Consider the following 21,905-nt stretch of genomic DNA (forward strand, 5'->3'; position numbering starts at 1 on the left):
CCTGCTGCACTTGGTGGCTTCCCAGCACAAGGCAGTGTCTGGACCTGCTCCCCAGACAGCTCAGAGGGCAGAGGAGAGGTGACAGCAGACGTCCTCACCTAACCCCTCTCCCTCTGCCCCCCAGCTCACTCCTCCTGGCCCCACATCCTGCAGCCACTGCTGGCTCCTGGGCTGACCTCTGGCACCCCACTCCCAGCTTTTGAGCCCGGCGCCAGGGCTGAAACAAGAGGCAGCCAGCGCCCGGGAGGGCTGTGCCCAGCCTTGTCCCACTGCCAGCCCTAACGCTGGTGGCCGTGGATGGCTGCCTTGCTGCCCTGGCCACCTCTCGCCGCCCCGGCTGCTCTCCCTGGCTGCCGGGAGCATTTCGGAGGCTTTTCCTGGCTAGATGCTGAAGTTGGCAGAAGTGGCTTTCAGGAAGCAGCTGGCAGGTTAATCCTCCTCATAATTTGCAGCTTGCAGGATGGAGTGGAGAGCTGCCATAGAAAGCGTTGGTGCTGTGGATTTCTATGGCATTCAAATTTCATCATTGTCTTGATATCTGCCTATCAATTACCCAGGAAAGGAAGGAAGGAGGAGGGGCAGAGGTTACACGGGAGCTAAGAAAACAGTGATGGCAATAATGCGGCAAGTACAGGTCCTATTGCAAAAAATTATGCCAACTGCCTACCAACACTTTGCTTTCTTCAGCAAGTCCTCCCAATCTCTTTCTCTCTTTTGCTTTGCTTTTTTCCCTCCTGAATCCCCTGTAAATGGAACATGGGCAGATTAGCTGTTTCTCCTTCATTCCTGCTTGTCCAAAATGGATGGTAAGAAGAGAGGGGGAGACAGAGAGGAAAAAAAACCCTTCAAAATGTCTGGATCCATGGTTTGTGGACAAAAACCGGCTGCACATGAAAAATAATTGATGTGGGTTTTGAGTTGCTAGGGTCTGGAGAGCAAAACGCCAATTCAAGCCTTACTACCAGAAACAGCAGAACCTTTGAAAAGTATTGTTGAATATAGGGTTTGGTGTTTTTTGGGGTTTTTTTTAGCAGTGGATGCACAGAATTTAATGCACCTGGATCCAGCCCTGTGTGCTACCAGGCAATCCCCTGAGACACTGGGCTTGGGGGCTGACCTTCCTTCCTAAAACAAATCCTTGTCAGAAGGCATTTTGGTGCTATTAGTCATAGAAGTGTAGCTGCTATCGGACCTCCTGGACTCCAGGACAAGCCTTAATCCTCTTGTCCGTCCCATGAATCCCAAGAGAAGACTGTAAGTGGAAGCAATACCTGATTTCATGACCAGGTGATGAACTCTTGCTGCAGTGCAGGGTTTCCTTTGACTGCTGCGAGGAGACCCTTTTGCGGACTAAAAGGGTAATGCTGTAACCAGAGGGAGAAGGGTTATTTAAATCTTTGCCAGACTACAAAGTAAATGGATTTGTCTGTGCTCAGTAAGGGCATTTTTCATTACGTGCAATGTGTAGAAGTCTACCCAAAGACTGTGATGGTCTCAGCTTTGCCTCCACATAAAATGGACCTCAGTGAGTAGCTCCAGGGTTTCTTCTTCCTCTCTTTTCCAGGTTCCCTACTGACCCTTTGTATTTTTCTCTGAGGTAGGCAGAAATAGGGTCCTTTTCATCCTTGTTACAGACTTCTGAAGAACAGTGCTATCTTTGCCATAATGTTTCTGTGATTTGACTTCCAATTACACTAAATCCCACTAAAAGTCTCCCATTCTTGGATCCACACTGATCCGGCATATAAAATACTTTGCTACAAAAAGTTGATCACTGGGCACAGGGAAAGTAATGGCACTTTGGTTCCCTCATTTTCTTCAATCGTCTGTATGGTGGTGCCATATATCAGAACTCAGCTTTAATGGGAACTTTTTTTTTTAAAAAAAAAGGGAAAGATGAAGTTTTAATCAGTAATTGTCACTCTGGATTATCCTCTGGTTTAATTTCATACAGAAAACTGAGGAATCAAGCTGTTTCAAAACACGATGAGTCAGGGAAATGTTTTCATTGCTCATTTGATGATGGCTGGAAAATTTTCAGTGATTTGCCAAAAAATTGAGAAGTGCAAGACTTAACAAGGGGATTTTAATATAAAACATTAAAGATGTGGTACCAAAGCAGACAAGAGTGAGGTGGCTTCAGACTCCATCCAAAATCCACTGATCAGTTGTCAACTTCCATTAACTTCAGTGGACTTTCAATCAAGACCATATTTTTTCTTTAGACAAAAAAAAAAATACTATTCCTTTCAACAAAGATCTTTTAATATGTTTAAATGTGTGTGTGGTATGTTAACCTCTGTTCATGAATGGAGGAGTGGATCATCTTTTGAAGACAGCAACAGCCACCAGATCTGGATGAGCCAAATTTTCTCTGAAGTCAAAAGGACTGCTAAACCAGTAGGTCCCTTGTAAAGACAGTAGCATCACCATCTCCCACACAGTAGAGCAAAGCTCAAGTATGATATCACTTGGTATGTTATGTTGGTCAACAAAAACATTGGGAAAAGGCAAAACACGTCCGTGAAAATGATAAGGAGCAAGGTGTAGCTGCCATGGGGAAGGACTCTACAGGAATGTGGTGGCTCTTCTTGCACAAAGCACTTTGCACCAGTGTGAGGGGAGGATCCTTTGCCCCCCGTCTGTCCCACCAGCAACCTACTGCTGAGCAGTGTGGGAGATCCATCCAGTCCTGCCCAGAGAACACCTGAAAGTGCTCATCAATGAAAAATAACAAATTGAAAATAAGCATCTCTAGAGTTAATGCCTGTAGGTAATTGTTCAACTGGAATTGCTGCCCGGCAGTTACACTCCTTGGCAGAGAGCACTCCAATACAGCCTCTCATCTTCCCCGCCAAAGGGTGATGCTCCATTTGGGTTATCACCTCCGCTCCCCGCACAGAACCAAGAGGGCCATGCCTGGTCCATCAGGCGTGTCTGAAGGACTGTGTTGGCCCCAAGGGCCTCCTGTTAAACTGTAACAAGTGTCCTGCATACTTACACGGATGCCAATATAGGAAATGGTGACCTCTGAACAAGCCTCTAGTTAAAAAGTAAATCTGATCTTTTGAATTTTTGAGATTTTTCTGACAAAAGTCTAGGCCAAATGGCTCTGACTGTCTGGTAGCTGAGGTATTCCACTCGTGGTTTGCTTCTAAAATTAGTTTCACACGCTCACTTGAAAATGTTAATCTGGGCTCAACCCTACCCTTGGCAGGGCACTTGGGGGAAGAAATTCACAGAGGATCCTCTCTTGTCGCCCAGTTCAGGTGTGAGGATTTCACCCTGACAGAAAAGACTGAAGGGTTTCTGCCACCTCTCCCCAGGGACGTGATGCCATCTCTGGGGACCTCTGCCAAAGGAGCAGGCTTTGCTCCTTCCTCCAAGTTACCTCCTCAGCATCTCTGAGGTGGCAGAGGTCGTCTTCCGGGCCTGTCACCTGTGCTTGTTCCTCTCTAACATACTGGGACACGTATATTCAGGGAACACCATCACTCTTCAAAGACTTCTTAAGTGTAATGGAGAAATGCAAAGACCAGACAAAGACAGGCGATCTTCACATTTCTGGGCCTTTCCATCTACTTGGCTACTTATAACCACACTGCAGGAGTGACAGCTGGAAATACCTCTTGTTCTTGCTTAACCAGCAGTAGAGTATGAACCCAAAAGGCTATGATCCTGAAAAATGTTTGGGGAGAGGTTAACTCCTCCCCGTAGTTATGTGGTTTCCTCTTCTGGCACCTCAAGAGGCAACACCAACAGACAAAGAAAATAAAACTGTGCTGAAACATCTATGCATGCTTCCTACCCTCCGCTGAACTCCCACCAGCCCTGTGAAGCAGCGGGCAACCATGCCTGCCCTGGCAGGATGCCCACAGCTTGTGGCCATGCACAGCTCTGCAGGGAGTATTCACTGAACCACCAACTTGGGTGCACTCATGGTTTCATGTTTGTGCAGGTCCTGTGGAGCGACCAAGAGCCAGGAGGGGGTGTCAGGGGGATCTGAGCTGCCCGTGGCTGGACTTGCAAGCTGTGTGGCCTCCAGGAAGTAAAACAAATTCATCTAGGAAGACCAAACAGGTTTTATCAGGTTGCAGAGGTGCTAGATAGGAAAGAAGGTATGATCCAATTATTTGGCTTATGAAGACCAAGGCATGTGATCCAGCAGCATCTCGAAGGAGCAGGCTTATGTTACCAAGGTGAGGACAGCTCAAGAGTTCTTACTATTTGCATGCTCCAGCTGGCTTTTGGATGTCCTACTTGCGGTTATCTGGAAATTGTCCATTATTCTCTCCAGTTCTTTATGCAATGGACCTGTTTCAGCAATATCAGACCTCCTGCCCCTGCTGTAAGCCTGTCCTTACTACACGCTCTTTCTCTCTCCTATCCCAACAATTTCTTACCCTCCCTCCTCCCCACTCCCATTTTCCCTTGATGGCCACTGCTCTTCCCTCTCATTTCTAACTCAAGCCCAAGCCTGGTTGCTCTCTTCCTCTCCAGCCGCTGATACCATCATCCATCTACTCCCTCAGGATTTTGTTCCACAGTTTTTCAGTCTGGATCCTCTCTTTCCCTCATGCCCCAGGGATTTCTCCAGAGCCATCCTCTGCCCCAGCCAGCCCTTTCTTCTCCTTTCCAATTACTCCTCCTGCTCACAGACATCAACTGCCCTGTGCTCCTGACACCTGTAGTGAGCTCTTGCTCTGGTCCGCCCAGACTTACCACCCTACGGAAGACTTATCACCTGGCAATTTCAACGCAGGAGGAACTATGAGTGATGAGTTACGATGGAGATAAACTCCTTGCCCATGGCTTGCACTTTGCCTTTCCTACCCCTGTATGATGTGCCTGCTGCAACCTGATTGTAACAACACAGACACCTGTGTGATTCCTCAGCAACACATTACCCTTTTGTGAGGCATGAGGCAGAAACACTTCAGAACATCCTTTTCCTCCATGGCCACTGCCATGAGGAGGCTCAGAAGGGTGGGTGCAGCCCTCGCTGGGATGAGCAGGCAGCAGGACAAGCCCCTGAGTAGCTCACAAGCAGCCATGGGGGCTCAGTGGGTGCCTGGGGGCTGGAAGTCCTTGTCTAGACGCGCTCATCTGGAGGGCAGAGAAAATGACAGCAGCAATGCAAGCAAAATATTTCTCTGTGGTATGTAAGGCAGCACTAAAAAATTTGAAAGATTACAAAGATCAGCCTACCTGTACCTTTTAATGTATAGATAATAGCAACAACACCTTCCTGTGAGTCAGATGTTCAACTGCTATCGGTCGATTATAGACTAAATACCTCTCAGGGAGCATTTTGGTGGCCATATAACCCCAAGCAACCCCAAATGCGTGGCATTGCGTTGCAGAAGGCAGCACAGCGGCCTTGAGATACAATCAGGCTGGGTTTTAAAACAGAGCCACTCTGAAGTTATCCCAGTTCTAAGTGTGGAGTAAGAAGTATGAAACTTTTGTAATGCTTGCAACATGCTCACCTCTCAGGTTAGATTCAGGTAAGTAAAAAAAGTGACTGCTCAGAAGCGCTCCACCCTTGTTCTCCTAATGTTGCTCTGCTGAGATCTAAAAGATAATGGTCTGGTGGGAAAAAATAGGGATGGCTGTGTCTTTTCCTATTTTCAGAGCCCTAAACTTCTGTTCAGGTATGATGATGGATGCTATTGAACTGATCAGACTGCATGGGACTTTCTGTCTCTTAAAAACTGTGAGCTAATCCACGGATTGCCAAGTCCTGGGAAAGACAGGAAAACCTCTTACGTTTACGTGGCTCCATCGCTCAGTCCTTCAGATACCAGGAAAGAGCCAGGGAAACAAGAAACGTCTTCAAAGTTGAGAGTTTAGTCAGCGACTAGTTAGGTCTCTCTTTTCAAACCGAGCCGGGCCGGAGGCAGGCTGCGGCTCAAAGCTTCCACCCTCTCCGCCCCGACAGTGCGCCCGGGCTCAGGAGCCGGCGCCTCCCGGGGACTGGTGCGGGCAGCCCCCTACCCCGGGGCGCGGGTCTCTCTCCCGGGCACCAGCCCGCCCGCCCCGAGGTGCGGGAAGACGGGTCGGGGGTTCCCTCCGCTGCAGTACCGCGCCTCGCCGCGCACCGGCAACCGCCCCCCGCGGCGGGGCCGCCCCGGCGGGGCAGGAGGGGAGGGTGGGGAGGGCAGAGCGGCGGCGGGGCGGAGCGGGGCTCGGGGGCGGGCGGCGGCGGGGCGCGGCGCGGCGGGCGGCGGGGCGGCGCGGTGCGGCGGCGGGCGGCGGGGCGGCGCGCGCCCGCCCGCCGGTGCCGCGCGGGGCGCTGATGCCGCGCAGGGCCGGTCGCGCCGCGGGGCGGCGGGGCGCGCAGGGCGGGCGGCCGTGGGGCGCTCGGCCGCGGGGCGCTCGGCCATGGGGCGCGGGATGTGGCTGGCGCTGCTGCTGGGCGCCGCCGCCGCCGCTGCAGGTGGGTCGCGACCATCCGGCGCTCGGCGTTCTCCGTACTCCGCAGGCGTACGAGGTAGATACGGGGCCGTGCGTGCGTATGTGTGCGTGTGTGTACATACACGTATAGGTACGTATATATGCTTACGTGTGCGCACACGTATGTGTGTGTGTGCATAGGTGCGCGCCTGCATCGAGTAGCACGAATCCGTGTGCGCACCTATATACACACATGTATGCACGTATATATATACACGCACATATGAATGTGCATGCGCGCATATGTGCGTACATGCTGTGTATGCATATGTACGTACACAGTATGTTTGTAGGTATGTGTGTATCTATGTGGAAGGGGCCGGGGCTGCGCTCCCAGCCCCGCGCCCCTCGGCGCAGACAAAGAGGGGTCCGGGCGCGCCGAGGCTCCGGCGGAGCTGCGGGGGGAGCCGGGGCCGGGAGAGTTCGGCCCGGGGGCTGAGCACGGGGGAGCCGGGGGATGCCACGGGAGCGGGGCCCGGCCGCGGAGCGCTGCGGTGGGCAGCGGCGGGACGCGGAGGAAAGGCGCTGAGGGCTCCGCATCACTTTTGGGTGACGGTGCCCCGAGCCGTCGGGGTGCGGAGTGCGGCAGGCGAGGCAAGGAGGGCAGGGTTTTCAAAGCCCCCTCCCGCAGCATAAACACTTTGCGCTCAAATCTGCCCGCAGCGGCGTCCTGCCGCGCCACAGCGGAGACAATTGGGCATAAACAGTTTGCATAACGCTTCCTCGGCCGGTCGCAAGCCGAGTGCCAATTTTCTTCTTTAAAAAGGAGAAAAAACCCAGATGGGAAACAAACATCTAATCAGGCACAAGATATAAATGAAACATCACAAGGCAAGTGTTGCTAAAATGCTTAAGCAGGAAGCATATGATTTTCCATGGATGTTTTACAGGTGAGTCACGGTATTTGCTGCATGCTCTTACTCATTACTGAAGATCCCCGTCCCGTGGCATGTACAGTATATAGGATGGGAGTACTTAGTTGGGCAGATTCATTAAGCGCAACTAAGGAAAAACACCTTTTCCAGGGCTGTGGCAGAGCAGTCGTGAGCTTGTGGCTGACGGCATGGAAATCTTTATGCTCTCATTTGTCCTTTTACTGAATTCCTGTGGCAGCCAGTGTTACACTAGAAAGCTGTCACTTTTCATAACATACAGTGCTCTGCATCCGTCATGCAACTCTTTCCAATTCAAGTGAAAACAAACACCCTTTCAAAGGGGGTTTCCTCTCCCCCACCTCCCGCCCCTGGGATGGGAAGTGGGGTCTGTGTGCCAGCAGCGTTTCTCAAACCCTATTGAAGCTGAGGTCCCTGGCCCCAAATCTGGTCGTAGGTGAGGAAGGGACCCTCCATGCCTGGCCCAAAGACAACTGCAGTCAGTGACCGTGGGTGAGCGGACTTGGAGCATACCAGGAGCTGGGAGCAATCAAGTACTCTCGCCTCCTGGAGTCTCACATGGGAATTTGGTAGCCAACTCCTCCTGGCTGGGCTCCAGCAGAGCCTTTCCTCTGCTCTGGGGACAGCTATGCTGAGTTCTGCCACCACCCCAGTCACCAGGAAACCTCCCACCGGCTGTGTCCTCCTCCACTGCCTCCCCAGGGGCAGTAATTGGTGGTTTGCAAAAAAACAAAAGGACTTGATGAACACAAACAATAATCTCGACCTGTCTCAGGGTGCTGACTGAGCCCTGCTCTTTTTATGTCTTTCCAAATCTGCTTTGAAATCCCGCAACAGAGGGAACCACGGTAAATGTTCATCTATTTGTTTTGTGACTAACTGCGCTGTGTTACACGTAGCCAAAGAATTCAGGAAAGCAGCCAAAGACATAAATTAGGCAAACTTGTGGCAAGCCTAACTGATAATATGATAATAGCACTTACCTACCCCTCAGGAGAGCTGCATATGTTAGTTAATGTTTATACAGTGCTTTGAAAAGGATGTTCAGGAGACATAAGTGATATTACATCAATTTTACAGTTATATGTGTTTACTTTTCTACAGCAAATGTATTCTGCACAGTTAATATAGATCATCTCAGACACAGTTTTACTGGGTCCCTGTAGAAGCTAACTCGACTGAGTATTTCTTGTTCACTAAGAATTTCCCAGGACTGCTTGCCCAGTGAAATCCAGAGACTGGATTCAGAAGTGCTTTGTAATGGGTGCATAACAAGCAGCGGTCCACATCTGTTCTGAATAATTGGTATAGAAAACCTCTATAGACCTGTGGTGGTAGAAATGTTTTCTTTCCAGGGTGTTTTCTTGAGGAGCAGAAGGAGTGGGAAGTGCTGTCAGGCTCTGAAGGCTTAGCCTCTGCTAGTACATAATATAGCTTAATTGCAACTATGACAATGTAGACAAAAGCTGAATAAACCCCAAATAAAGGATTTATTGGATGCTAAACTGAAACAACCTTTGAACATCATAAAAATGCCAAGAAGAGGTCATAATAACTGGTGCACAAAGCTGACTGTGTATGACTGGCCCAGTGATAAAGAAGACATTATGCACCTCAGGTGGTTTAGCTTGCCCACATCCAAGGCATCAGAGCTTTTTTTTTATTTTAAACAGTTACGGTTCATGAAATACAGCCTTGACCTACTGTTACATTTATTAATAAAGAGGTGGAGAGCCGCTAATCAAACATTCCTGTACCAGGAGGGTTACATTGCAGATGGTTTCACACCAAACCCCATGGTGATTTTATTTTTCTTTGACACTTTAACTGTGGATTTTTAAATCGACAAGGCTTCCAGAGAAACTTGAACAAAAACCACAGAGCCTCAGCTGTGAGGCAGCTTGCCAGCATCATTTCAACCAAGGATTATTTATTGTTTTTCCCCCTTTATACACATCAGTGACAGCCTTCCCAAACTTAAGCATTGTTTCAGTTCAACCCTGGCCTCAGCAGCAGTTTGGGACTGCAGCAAGATTTGGGCTAGGGATGAAGGGGTGGGAAAGGGGGTGAAAATTTGAGGTCATTTGTGGCAGGAGATATTCCCACCAGCTTTTGCACCCCCAACACCTGATCTGTCACGTGGTGAGCTGGAGTGCGGTGATGCTTTCCCCCCACAGCCATCTCCTGGTCTCCCACCAGCACGCCGCCTTGGCTGCCCCAGTGTCGCTGGCGGCTTCTCCCCTTCCCCAGCACCACCTGGATCCCCTTGGAGGCCTCGGTGCAGGAGCGGCTTGGCCATGGCCGCTGCCCCCAGAGCCTCAGCCCTGCTCTGGCTCCCTTGGGACAGCAGTGTGAGGTGGACGCATCCCTCCTGCCATGCTGCCTGCTCTGCTCTGCAACTCGGTGGTGATTTTCCCAAGCGGGGAAGCCCTGAGGGGTTTTTGGTTTGTTTTGCTGTTATAGACACACTGAGCTCCATGGAGGGGAGTGATGAGCAGCTGTGCCACGGTCTCCCTCAGCCCTTCCTGGGGTCGACGATACTGGCGGCACATGGTCTTGGCAGAGGCAGTGTCACCAAAAAGCGTGCCATGGGGCACGTCTGCTCCGGCCGAGGTGTGGTGCACCCGCCTCGGGAGCCAGCCTCATCCCCCTGCTCTTCTCTTAGACAAGTGACTGTGCCACTGTACTCAGCACTGGTGAGGCTGCACCTTGAACACTGTTCAGTTTTGTGCCCTTCATCATAAGAAAGACATTGAGGTGCTGGAGAGAGTGCAGAGGAGGGTGACGAAGCTGTTGAGGGGCCTGGAGCACAAGTCTGATGAGGAGCAGCTGAGGGAACTGGGGCTGTTCAGCCTGGAGAAAAGGAGGCTGAGGGGAGACCTGATCGCTGTCTGCAACTGCCTGAAAGGAGGTTGTAGCATGGAGGGCGTTGGACTCCTCTCCCAAGTAGCAAGTGATAGGACAAGAGGAAATGGCCTCAAGTTCCACCCAGGGAGTTTTAGATTGGATATTAGGAAAAATTTCTCCGTGGAAAGGGTTGTCAGGCATTGGAACAGGCTGCCCAGGGAAGTGGTGGAGTCACCATCCCTGGAGGTGTTTAAAAGGCATTTAGACGAGGTTCTTAGGGACATGGTTTAGCACTAGAGTTAGGTTAGGTTATGGTTGGACTCGATCCTGAGAGTCTCTTCCAACTGAAACAATTCTATGATTCTATGATTCTCTCTGCCTCACAGGTCTGGGCGGTGTGGCGGCCGCGGGCAGCCCCTGCGAAAAAGCCTGCAACCCCCGGATGGGCAACCTGGCGCACGGGCGGGCGCTGCGGACGGAGACGGCCTGTGGGCGCCATGCCGCCGAGCCCTTCTGCGCCTACGCCGAGGACGCCCTGCGCCGCTGCAAGCGCCTGGCCTGCGGCCGCTGCAGCGCGGCCCACGCAGGGCTGGCCCACCCCCCTGCCGCCATGGCCGACTCCCCCTTCCGCCTGCCCCGCACCTGGTGGCAGGCGGCCCAGGACGCCCCCCAGGAGACCATCCGACTGGACCTGGAAACCGCCTTCTACTTCACCCACTTGATTTTGGTCTTCAAATCGCCCAGGCCGGCCGCCATGGTGCTGGAGCGCTCCCAGGACTTCGGTGAGACATGGAAGCCTTACAAATACTTTGCTGCTAACTGCTCGGCCACCTTCGGGCTGGAGGACGATGTGAAGCAGAGAGGAGCCATTTGCACTTCCAGATATTCGAGTCCCTTCCCCTGCACGAGAGGAGAGGTAGGTCTGCCAGATTCAGGAAGGGAAAGCCCTCACTGAGCCCCCTTTCCGTCTGCAATCTCCACTCCAGTCTTTATGCTTATTTATTGCACTGGCATCCCTTGTCATTGAATTTACTTCACAAGGTGAATTAACATAATTCATTCCAAGGCGATGCAGGCACCACTCTGCCTCTTGCTTTGCTGAGCTCATAATCCCCTTCTCTTTCCTAAAAGCTCCTCTCCTCTCACCCGGGGAAACTCCCTCACATAACTGCAAACGAGGTGGATGCTCCCAGTTTCTCGGGAAATCCAAAGGGGATGTTGCTCTTGACAGTCTTTTCCAGATCTGGCAGTCTTGTGGTTTTGGGGTGACTTTGACTAAAATGCAGCTACGTTAAAATTGAATGTGTCCAGATTTACTTTTAATAGTGATTGCCTTCACGGAGAAGTGTGTAACCAGTGAAAAAAGCTACTAACCACACTGAACCATGGTTGCCATAAACCAGATTAGCCAGGTAATTAATAAATTTATTCCTCATCTTTTTTTCTTTTTTTTTTTTCTGTACACACGTATTCTCATATGAAAAAAGCTTGAAAAAATGAAGAAGAATATGTTTGCTAAAAGCAAAAATTTCTGTGAAAAAATCAGTTTACTTTCAATATCAGAAGCAGCAGATAACAAACCATGCACTTGGAGGTGCTGCCAGTAATACTTTTCTCTTTGGTGCCTAAGCCTGTCCCACAGTGCTGGAAAGACTCCTCTGGGTCCCACAGCCGTGGGGCTGCCCGCCCACATCCCCACTGGTGGGGAGGTGCCCCCAGTGACCAGTCCCGGACTTTAAAGGCTGCTCCCTCTAGTGGCCTCATTTAATGAGTTTGTCTGGAAGTTTAATCACACTTAAAATTGCCCTCTGACCAGCATTCACGTCTGAGAAAAGTCACTTGTTCAGATCCCTCTGCAGTCATTTGGGGTCAGCTCTGGCCATGCTCTGACTAGCAAGCTACTCTTTACAGAAATACTGAGAGCTGTTTGTTCACCAAAGTGCATCTCTTATCTGCGTCTCAGGAGGCAGCCAATGTCCTGCTCTAGGAGAAGCTGCTCTGTGCTCTCGTCAGCTCAGACACAAGGATCTCCAAACCTGCCAGACAGACCCAGAAAAGGGTTTAAATCAGGCGGCTGGCGAAAGAGAGTGTTATCTTCCTCTCTTCTCCTGCCTCCCTGTGCTCATGCCCCCAAAAAGCTGCCTGAACTTCCTTTCACAGTGAAACACATAAAGGGGATTTATAAGGAAAATGGAGGCTTTTCACCAGGGCTGGTTCTGACAGGACAATTGGCAATGGTTTTAAACTGAAATTGATTTAGATTGCATATAAGGAAGACATTTTTTATGATGAGGGTGGTGAGACACTGGAACAGGCTGCACGGAGAAGGTGGGATTCCCCATCCCTGGAAGTGTTCAAGGTCAGGCTGGAGGGGGTTTTGAGCAACCTGGTCTGGTGGGAGATGTCCCTGCCCACGGCAGGGAGGTTGGACTAGATGATGTTTAAAGGTCTCTTCCAACTGAAGCCATTCTGTGGTTCTGAATTGGGGCTAACTACAAAATGTTGCAAAAGAAATTATGGATGTACCTCACTGGGAATTTTCCAGGCCCTCAGCACTCCTGTCAGCCTCTGTGTCCCACCACCTGAATCACGAGGCTGTGCCAGCCTGTGATGCAGGGCAGGGACTGAAATCTATAGCTCTCAGGCCAGCCAGTGGGACATGTCTGGGGTACTCTGACCTGTACGCTCCTTTTTCAGCTTTCCCAGGGATCATTCTCAGGGGTGAGAAACCCAGGGTGTCACTCAGGGCAGTATTTGCCTCATTTGTGCCGGGTTCCATGTAGCCAGCACCCCGGCACAGTTTTCAGTGTGGTCACCACAGTGATGTACCCACATACCAAGACAGGGGCTGTGCCTGGTGAGAACCTGTGCAAATTTTTGGGGGGTTGTCCTATGCATGGACAGGAGTTGGACGTGGTGATCCTTGTAGGTCTCTTCCAACTCAGGACATGATATGGTTCTATGAAATTCCAACCTCAGGCCAGCTCCTCCACAGGTCAGTGCAGTGCACGGGGACAGGAGGATCGAGATCGTGTGTGTAGAAACCTGTGCCTATGTATTTCAAGAAGGAAAGGAATTTGGTGGCGTTTGATGCATCTGCAGTAGCACGCTGCAAAAACAGGCTATTTGCCAAGCTTGCTCCCATGGGATCTTTTCTTTTGGCATTGCTTTACTTAGTGTTATTGCAAAGAAGCTATAAAAGTCAAAATCATTTGATTATTCCAGGTTTTAAACAAATGTTAAGTCCAAGGGGCTGGAGCTTATAAGATGTTATTTATATGGCACACTTCAGTTCCCTGCACTTAAACATCACTTTTTACCTGCAAAGTAATAACAGCAGCTCTCTGGTGACCAGATGGCAAGCCTGCGTGCTTAGCAAATATCACATTTAATTTATTACAGTGTGCTACATTCCAGCAATTACTCGTAACTGCCAATAGCAACATGTATCTCACCTAAAGAAACATCAGAGTTTTGTGTTCTGTTTGGAGTTATGTTGTGCTTTACTCCCACTTCTGGTAGCACCTAATTTCAGACATATGGAAAAAGTAATTTCACTTGAAACAGTGGTTTCAAATATACAGTTATCTGAAATGTCCAAGCCTGAAGGGTATTATTTAATTGCAGCTCAATTGCTGCAGTTTTCTTTAAAGCACAAACGTAAATTCTGCGAGTGCTACTGGATTTCTTCTTTAACTTTTTAGAGTTTGTTAACTGCAATGCGACAACTGTAAGCTGTGATCCAAACTGTGTATCACACCGCCTGTATACCACTTTCTCACACTTCAAACATTTCAACACCACACGTGCATTTCCAGGCGCAGAGACAGGGCTTGCAGGGTTTTGCAGGATGTCAGGATGTCTGCACGCTGCTGGCAGCTCAGCCACTGCTGGCTGTCCTCCTGGATGATCAGTTTGCAGAGCTCAGAGGAGGCCTCAGGAGATGATGGCTCACCCCAAATGGCACCAGAGCTGATCCAGCCATGTTTCTGCTGAGCATTATGGCATGTGCGAGCCCTGTTTCAAGGCAGCAGCATGCAGAAGCTCGTAGTATTCAGGGACTTACGGCATCTTTTTAATAAATCACATGTGTTAATTTGGAGCAAAGGTGTATCTGCTTCAATTTTTATTGAACAGAAAAATCAGCCTTTTACATGTCTTCTGCCCTCATCATTATGAGTCATTCCTTAGATGCCTAGTTCAACTCTTACAACAAAAATCCTCCCTCATCACAACTTGCCATGATGTTGATCTTGAGGAGATTTATGATACCACAGAAAGCAGGCTGCCAGGCCCCTGGGTTCATTTCAGAGATCTAGAGTTCAGAGCTGGTGGAGAAATGAGAGATGCTGTATTGGCTCTGGGAGACACCTTTCATCTTTCTTCTGTAGTAGAGTGTCTCTGGGCTTCCCTTTGCAGTGGTGGGACCAGGGTGGTGGAGGGCATTGGGAGAGCAGTCTGCATGGCGCGGTTGCAGGCTGTCACCGTGCTGCAGTCACCCAAGCTGAAAGCCACCACAGCGGTGGGAGCCGGCAGTGGTATCGTCACATGCCCTGTGTGGCACTTGGCAGGTCTACTGATGAGTAGAGTCACCTTGGCAGGGACTTGGCAGGTCTCTGCTCTTCTTTGCTACCTGTCCTTGATGCTGCAAAACCACCAGGCGTGGTTATCCTCTGCTGTGGGTGCGTCTGAGTCCTCTACTCTGAAGCAGGCATGAGCTGGAGGATAAACAGGCCAGGGGCTGGAATTAGGAAGGAAAGGGCAGATCTGGACAGAGCTGTGGAGGAAAAAGGTTGAAGGTTGTATGGCAGAGCGGTGATGTCAGGAACACTGCACTGATGCCCTGGGTTTGGTCTTAAAAGCTTTCTCGGTGGAAAGAAGCATGAGTTCACAGGTCAGCGTGTGCTCAGGGACTTTGCTGAGCTGAGCCCCATGCTGGAGTGGCCCGGCTGTAGTCTGGCCTTGTGCAAAGAAGAGCCACCCTTTCAGCAGCCAGGAAAGCAAAAACTTCTCTGCAAAGATCTAGGAGCCACACAAAACATCTGAACCCCTCCTCGGTAGGGAACAGACGAAAAGAGGCAGATGGTGGGTGCCCATGTCCTGCCCTGGCATCCCCAGGCACTCAGTGCCTCCTGTAAAGAAACCTACCTGCAGGCTGGCACCGCCCTCGGGAGCGCTCACTGTTTGACACCTGGGGCCAGGCTGTCCCTCGTCATGGGACCCGTCTGGTACGGGCAAAGGAGAAGCGAGAAGGAAGAGGAAACCTCAGTACAACCAACCTGGGTTTCCAGCAAGCTTCAAGGATCTGCCAATTTGAGGGGTTAGGTTTGCAACACTGTGAAAGGGACAAGAAACTCCTTCCCTGTCAGAGAATAATTTTGGTTCAGCTGCACACAGAGGGATCACTAAAGATTTTCTCCATGCTTCATTTAGTGAATCTGTTGTTTCACAGCAGTAGTTTGTTTAACAGAGACAGAAACCTCTAAATGCTGGCCTTACATCATCGGTGTCTTAAGAGAAAAGACTAAGACCAAATTTTAGCCTGGATCATACAAAAGTGCTACAAATCCAGAGTATTTCCACCATTTTCCAGAGCGTAACCCTTCAGCCACATTATTGCAAGGGAAACCAGAACTGGATTCACCAGCCAAATATAACCTGATCTAAGTAAACAAGAGGCAGAAATAAACTATTTCAGCTTCGTGCTCAGACAGGAATGCCAATTTTATTAGTATGCATAAAAGGCTATCTTCCCTCCCATAGTTCAGATCGTATTAATGTTTCTTCTAATCTGATCACTGTTACAGGCTCATGGACAAGGGGCCCTTTGCAGATGTTAATTCTTTAACTGTGAGGGAGAATGACTGTCCACTCTGCACTGCAATTATCTCATTCACATTACATTCCCATTTGTGGTCAATTCAGATTAGCTCGCCTGAGTGTCCCCATTTAGACAAGCTCCAGGATAAAAGGACTTACTGAAGCAGAGTCTCCTTGACAAGATTTTAGTAAACTGGTAACTTATTTGAGCATTCATCTATTCAGAATACTGCTAATAAATCACTTGGAGACCTCAGCTATTGTTGCTGTTTGCTATTAATAGGAGAGGCGTATTTGCAGCTTGACTGTATTCCAGCAACAAATTCTAAGGTGCTTTTAACTTCTAAAACATCACATACTGCTGTTTTACTGTGGGGTGTGTGTCTCACTGACAATTCTGTTGATCTCATGTGTCTCTGTAGCAGAAAAACCTTCAAATGTTTTGCCTTGCACTGCATGCAGCCTGCCTCCATTCCTTAAGGGTCTGAGCACCAGCCCTACTGGTTCTACCTGAAATTAGCTGTGTAGAGAATTAAATTGTGTCCTGCTACTCGCAAGTTTGGCCCTGATAGACAGTAAGAAATTGTAATGCTCGCTGACACAAGCAGGAGTTAAAGGTACTCAATGATCTTTGTTTTAGAGCCCTAATTTTGGGTTATAGAAGCACTCTGTTGCAGCCTAGAAGATTTTGGCCTTTTTTGCCTTTTAGGCCCAAATAAGTTTATTTTTAAGCTTATCATTGCTGTCCTTAACTGAAGCTACATCTCCATTGCTCTGAGATCTTCCAAGGATCTCTGAGTCATGGGAGATTTGAGTTCAGTCACTTGCTGGAAATGAGACTCCACAAAGAACCTGGGCAAATGTGCAAGAACCTCAAAACAGCCTGGGATGTCAGCCCATTAGAGGCCTGCAAATGACTTTTTCAATCATCCTGTGCCACTGGTGTCTGCACAGAGAGAAAACAAAGACCCAAATTGACCAGAAGGAAAGAAGGATCCTGGCTGATGTTCAACAATGCTAGGGACACGTGAGGACATGGCTGAGGACATGGCTGGGGAAGTATGTTTTCAAGTTCCATCTCTACATTGTGTAGAAGTGCACTTTATGGGAAAAAAACCCCAAACAAACAAACAGTCTTTAACAGCATCTTCCTGATCATTCTGTCTTTGGGAAAATGTTAATTATCAGGCTCTGTACAGAAATGCCACGTGCAAAGGAAGGTCTATTCAGCTGGGGGCCAGCAGTGATGAGGGTGATGGCCAGACCCAGCCCAAGATCATATCAGTGAATTTAGCTAGACATGGGAGCCATTATTTCATAAGCCCGAGAATAATGATTTATAGTGGAAAAGTTAATGAGACAATGTAAATGAAGACAGGCTGGAGTCAGTGAAATTATGTAGGACCCTGGAGATCCTGTCATCCAAAGCCCTGTGTGGGGTTTTCACTGGTTTTAGCACAGTGGGTGGAGGGAAGCTTCTCCCTTTAAATAATGGGGCAGCAAAAAGGGGATTCAGAGAAAAAGGATAAACCTGAGGTTAGTTTTTAATCTGTGCCTGGGAGGACAGGAGGCAAGGACAGTTCTGGGCACACATCGAGATAAAGCTTTGGTCTCCAGGGAGTTTTACTGTGAAAGGTACTTTCCCTCCAGAGACTGGGCACCATCAGGGCTGAGCAACACAACTGCTGTTTTCCAGGCACCAGCCACCTGCTTTTTAATTTTTCCGCACATGGAGTACCAGAGATGATACTGCCAGGTCCCTGGGCCAGGTTGTGTCAAAACCATCTCTGTCTGCCACAGGCAGTCCCAGAGCAGTGACATGTCCCTTTGCTGGGCCTCCCGGGTGCTCTGCATTTCCGGAGAACCAGGATGTGCAAGGGGCAAGATGCTTCTCCAACCTGCTTGATGATCCTCACCATTGTTCCCCCCGTTGCAGGTACCCCACAGGAAGGTCTCGTCGCCTTTTCTCTCTGGCTTTCCTAGTGCTTTTGACACTTGGAGATTGTCCCTCTGCTTGGCCAGCTCTTGAAATGCAGCCACCCCTGCGATGGAGCATAGCCAGTGTTTAACAGTGCGTATCAGCAGTCCTCCATTTAGAACAGCAAGTTTCTAACAACTGCACATCAAGGCTTCTGGATCAGCCTCCAATTATGGCTAAAACAAATTATTCCTCGGAGTGAGCTTGACCAGTCTGTGAAAGGGGGTATATTGTAGGCTGCCAACAGCAGGAGGGAATGAGTCCCAGGGCTCCAGGAGATCCTTTCCAAATTTCTTATGTAGGAAGTGAAGAACCCTGTACCCACATGAAACAAGAGGAATTTGGGGAGGCAGAATTTAATTCTCTAAATTGGCATCTGGCCTTGGTAGCAAGACTATTGCTTCCCTTGAGAAAAGTGCCATGGGATTTTAGAGGAGCAGCCAGAGCCTCTCTCCAGGCACTGCACCCCACTGCTTCACTTCACAGTTCATTTTTGGCACGAAGGGAGGACTGGCTCACTTATTCAGCTCCCAGTTTTCTGTCTGGAAAGTGAAGCTGCCATGTTTCTCTTTGGAATTTCTGGCTACAACTGGTTACATGGGAAGTGTGTAACCTAAAGCAGTGAATTGACACATCTCAGAAGTTTTGGATCAAAATCTCATGGGGACTTAATCTGAGATTAATTGCCATCCACAATGGGTGTCAGCATGAGATAACTAGTCCACCAACATTCAAAATCCCATGCAAATGGTGAAGTCCTCAATTTCTCCCTGGGCAACATTTCCAGGAAGAAAAGAAGTTAATGCCCAAAACCAAACTTACTAGACACATACACCATGGTTCTCTATCACCAGTCTCTGCACAGCATCCCTCACTGCTGTGGTCAAAATTTGTAGCCATGAGTTGAAAGGGCAGTGCTGTTTTTCATGGCCCTTTTGACTAGGTGTATTTACATATAATTCAGACAGGTGTTCTTTTTCCCAAAATTAAGTGTAGCCTATGGTAACTAGATGGTTTAAGCCACCAGCTCTCTAGGCGCAAAGCCTTTTCATTGAAGACAAGGGCAATTGAAAAATATTCATGAAATTGGGTTCCTCTTAGGCTGAAAGAAATCCCCTTGAGCCCTAGTACTGTCACAGGCATTCTTGCCGACACGCTAACCTTCTGCCTTGCAGGCTTTTGCAGTGGTGCGTCATGCTCAGAAGCTGTTAAAGGGGTTATTCTGCAGCTCTGGGGAGCGAGCCAGCTTTCCTTACAGCCCTGCCTACAAACAAGCAAGTCCAGTTCTCTCTCTGGCTCTTTGGAGGTAGTTCCAGGTTTTCTTGGTCTTCTACACATACAACAGGTACTGCCGGCAGGCCAAAGCTGAGAACATAAATCTTTGTGGGGATGGGGAAAGGAGGGGAATTGCTGGAGGGAAGAGTATTTAAATACCATCTTTCTTGCTGATCGGTCAAAGGGCTTCTTCGTATCATCAGCTGAAATGTGCTGGTTTATTTTCCTATGAGGCATAGTGCAGCCTTGGAAACAGGGATTCTGAAGATGAGAAAAAATTATTTTCCTTGATAGTGCATAGCTGATTATATCATGCATCTGGAAGATTTTGTGAGCCAAGAAGCTGAGTGTTTCTATCTGTTTGATGAGTGAATGTAGTGATTAGGCAAAATAAAGCCATTGTGGAATAAACTGTCGATTCTTGGAGAAGCATTGTTAACTGGAGGTGAAGAAATCCAAACATTTTGAGCTGTTTTGAGCTGGAGAGAGATTTGTCTGGTAAGAATATTACTTCTGTGGTCATTGTGTCCATGAAGACAGGCATGACCTAGCAGTGTTTCATTTTCATCTAATGAAATTGTGTGGTGGGATGTTGAAGGGAAGCTGAGAAGATGACTCTCATCTGATTGATTATTGCCAGAGTAGTCGAGGATCCTGAAAAAATCCCAGAGCTCTTGCCTAGCTGTCCTCATGCCTTTCCCAGCCCCTCACAAGCTGGCTGCTGTGAGTGAGTAGGAGTTCATCCCATACAGCTTCTTGCTTTTGAGAATGGCAGAAGAATGCCTTGACTTTCCCAAAAGATAAATGTTGCCTCGGTATAAAATAACTTTCCAAGATCTCTGCAAGGGCCAGTTATTTGAAATAGTTGGATTTTCCTCCTGAATTCTTTATAAGATTGCCTAACTTTTGGATGGTGAGACAAGGGATTATTTGCCTTGGTTTATGTGCTGTAGTAGGGCTGTAGGCATGGGCCAAAATGGAGTGCCATTTCTCCAGCACCTCAAGGCGCTCAGGAACTACCACTGGTGGTACACAGTGAGTTTCTGTCACCATCACTTGGGGACATGGACAGAGTGCTTCACGCTGTTGCACAGAAGACAGGCTCCACTGCTCAGTTTGACCTTAGTGTCTCTGACGGTCACCTCTCTGCAGTGACGAGGCAGGTTTCCCAATTTCTCATGTTGTATCATCTCTCCTGGGTGACGCTGAAGTGTGAACATGCACATGCAGGGGATTGTCAGACCTCTCTGTGACAAAAAAAGAGAGGCTCTTCTTCCCTGCAGTCCACTTCATCTGACAGGCAAAAAAAAAATTATATTAGAAGAGCCAGTGGGTGATACTTGCCCAGTTCAGGCTGATGATCTTCCCACACCATGTGAATAATTTACAGCATCTACCAGAAAGGCTTTTTTTAGCGTAGGATCATTGCAATGGACATAGCACAGAGATACACATGGTTTTCTCTCTTAAAAGCTCTTTTGCTTGTGGTAATACCTCAGATAAGTCTGTTTTGCCAATAGAGGGTACCAGCACTGTGGCTTCTTCACAGGGGAAGGAGCCCACCAGGCTTGGGTTTCTGAAGGAACAAGATTGTTTTCATGAAACTTTTAGGAGCTTGATGCCTTTAAGGTATATCTGCCTCACTAAATGAACCAGATAGCTTCCTGTGACATCAAGATTCAACAGGGCCCCATAGTACAGGCCAATTAGCCACATGTATTTAGTGCCTGCATGCCAAGAGACACTGGAGACTCCTCATGAAAACCTTAACTTTTCCTTTAAACACTTACCTAGACATCACATGCCCCTTTGTATGGTAGTGCACATCCCTTTGCCTTTGCTGTCTCTCCATGTGGACAAGACAACAAACCTTATGTTCTCTTCATTCTTATTGGGTTTTTTCCCCATTTTCCTGAAAAACATGTTGAAAGGAATAAAATTTTTAAAAAAATCAAATAAAGCCATACTGAATTTATCAAATGCACATGAGCCGAATAGGTGGATCACTAATATGGACAGGTTATTATTATAGAGTGCTTATTTATAGATACATTCTTATGCATCCAGGTTGGATGACGCAGGGTACAGTCCATCAATGTCTTTTATCTGAAGATCTTGTTGGAAAGGAACCACGGACCACTTTGTGCAGTGTTACCACCTTGGTTTTCATTTACACCCGAATGAAAATGTGGTTGTGTTTTAAATATTTGTTTATTGCTTTTATTTCTGCTGTATTCCCATTACCTGGCTTGTTCCCATGCATATACGCTTCTTGAGTCTGTCATCCATTTATTCCCTCTGTCTGTAGTTTACTGGTCTTGTCATTTTGTGAACCATCTCTTGATGCTTTCCAGGCTTGCGGGGAGCAGCTCTGGCTGAGGCTGGTCTCCTGGTTGTAGGGTTGTGCCTCCAGTCAGGTACCCAGACCTGGGGAAGGGGCACATGCCTGGGGGCTGCAGGTCCCTTGCCCATGGCCTCTACGACTGTGCCTGTTTCTGAAGGTCTGTGAGGAAGAAGCTTCTTGTTGATCACGTGTATCTCTTCAATGTCGTGGGCATTTGCAACCCAAAGGGCCCCATTTTATCTCTGTGGACACTTGTAACTTGGCAAAGGTCCGGGCCCGTGCAGCTGCAGCA

General features: G+C 48.7%; 1 protein-coding gene across 3 annotated transcripts in view; it reads left to right on the forward strand.

Moving 5' to 3' along the window:
- The first annotated feature begins 6,369 nt into the window (after window positions 1-6,369).
- The window catches only part of NTN4 (netrin 4), a 48,915-nt gene continuing 33,379 nt past the window's right edge, over window positions 6,370-21,905 (forward strand). For 2 of the 3 annotated variants that reach the window (XM_065635460.1, XM_065635469.1), the window contains exons 1-2: window positions 6,434-6,493; window positions 10,583-11,112. In XM_065635460.1, the coding sequence (XP_065491532.1) occupies window positions 10,639-11,112 (474 nt within the window). In that variant the 5' untranslated portion in view covers window positions 6,434-6,493; window positions 10,583-10,638. Of the gene's footprint in view, window positions 6,494-10,582; window positions 11,113-21,905 lie in introns of all 3 variants that reach the window. The other variant, XM_065635478.1, reaches the window with a different exon arrangement.

The sequence above is a fragment of the Caloenas nicobarica genome, chromosome 1 (genome assembly GCF_036013445.1).
Source record: "Caloenas nicobarica isolate bCalNic1 chromosome 1, bCalNic1.hap1, whole genome shotgun sequence".
Classification (NCBI taxonomy): Eukaryota; Metazoa; Chordata; class Aves; order Columbiformes; family Columbidae; genus Caloenas; species Caloenas nicobarica.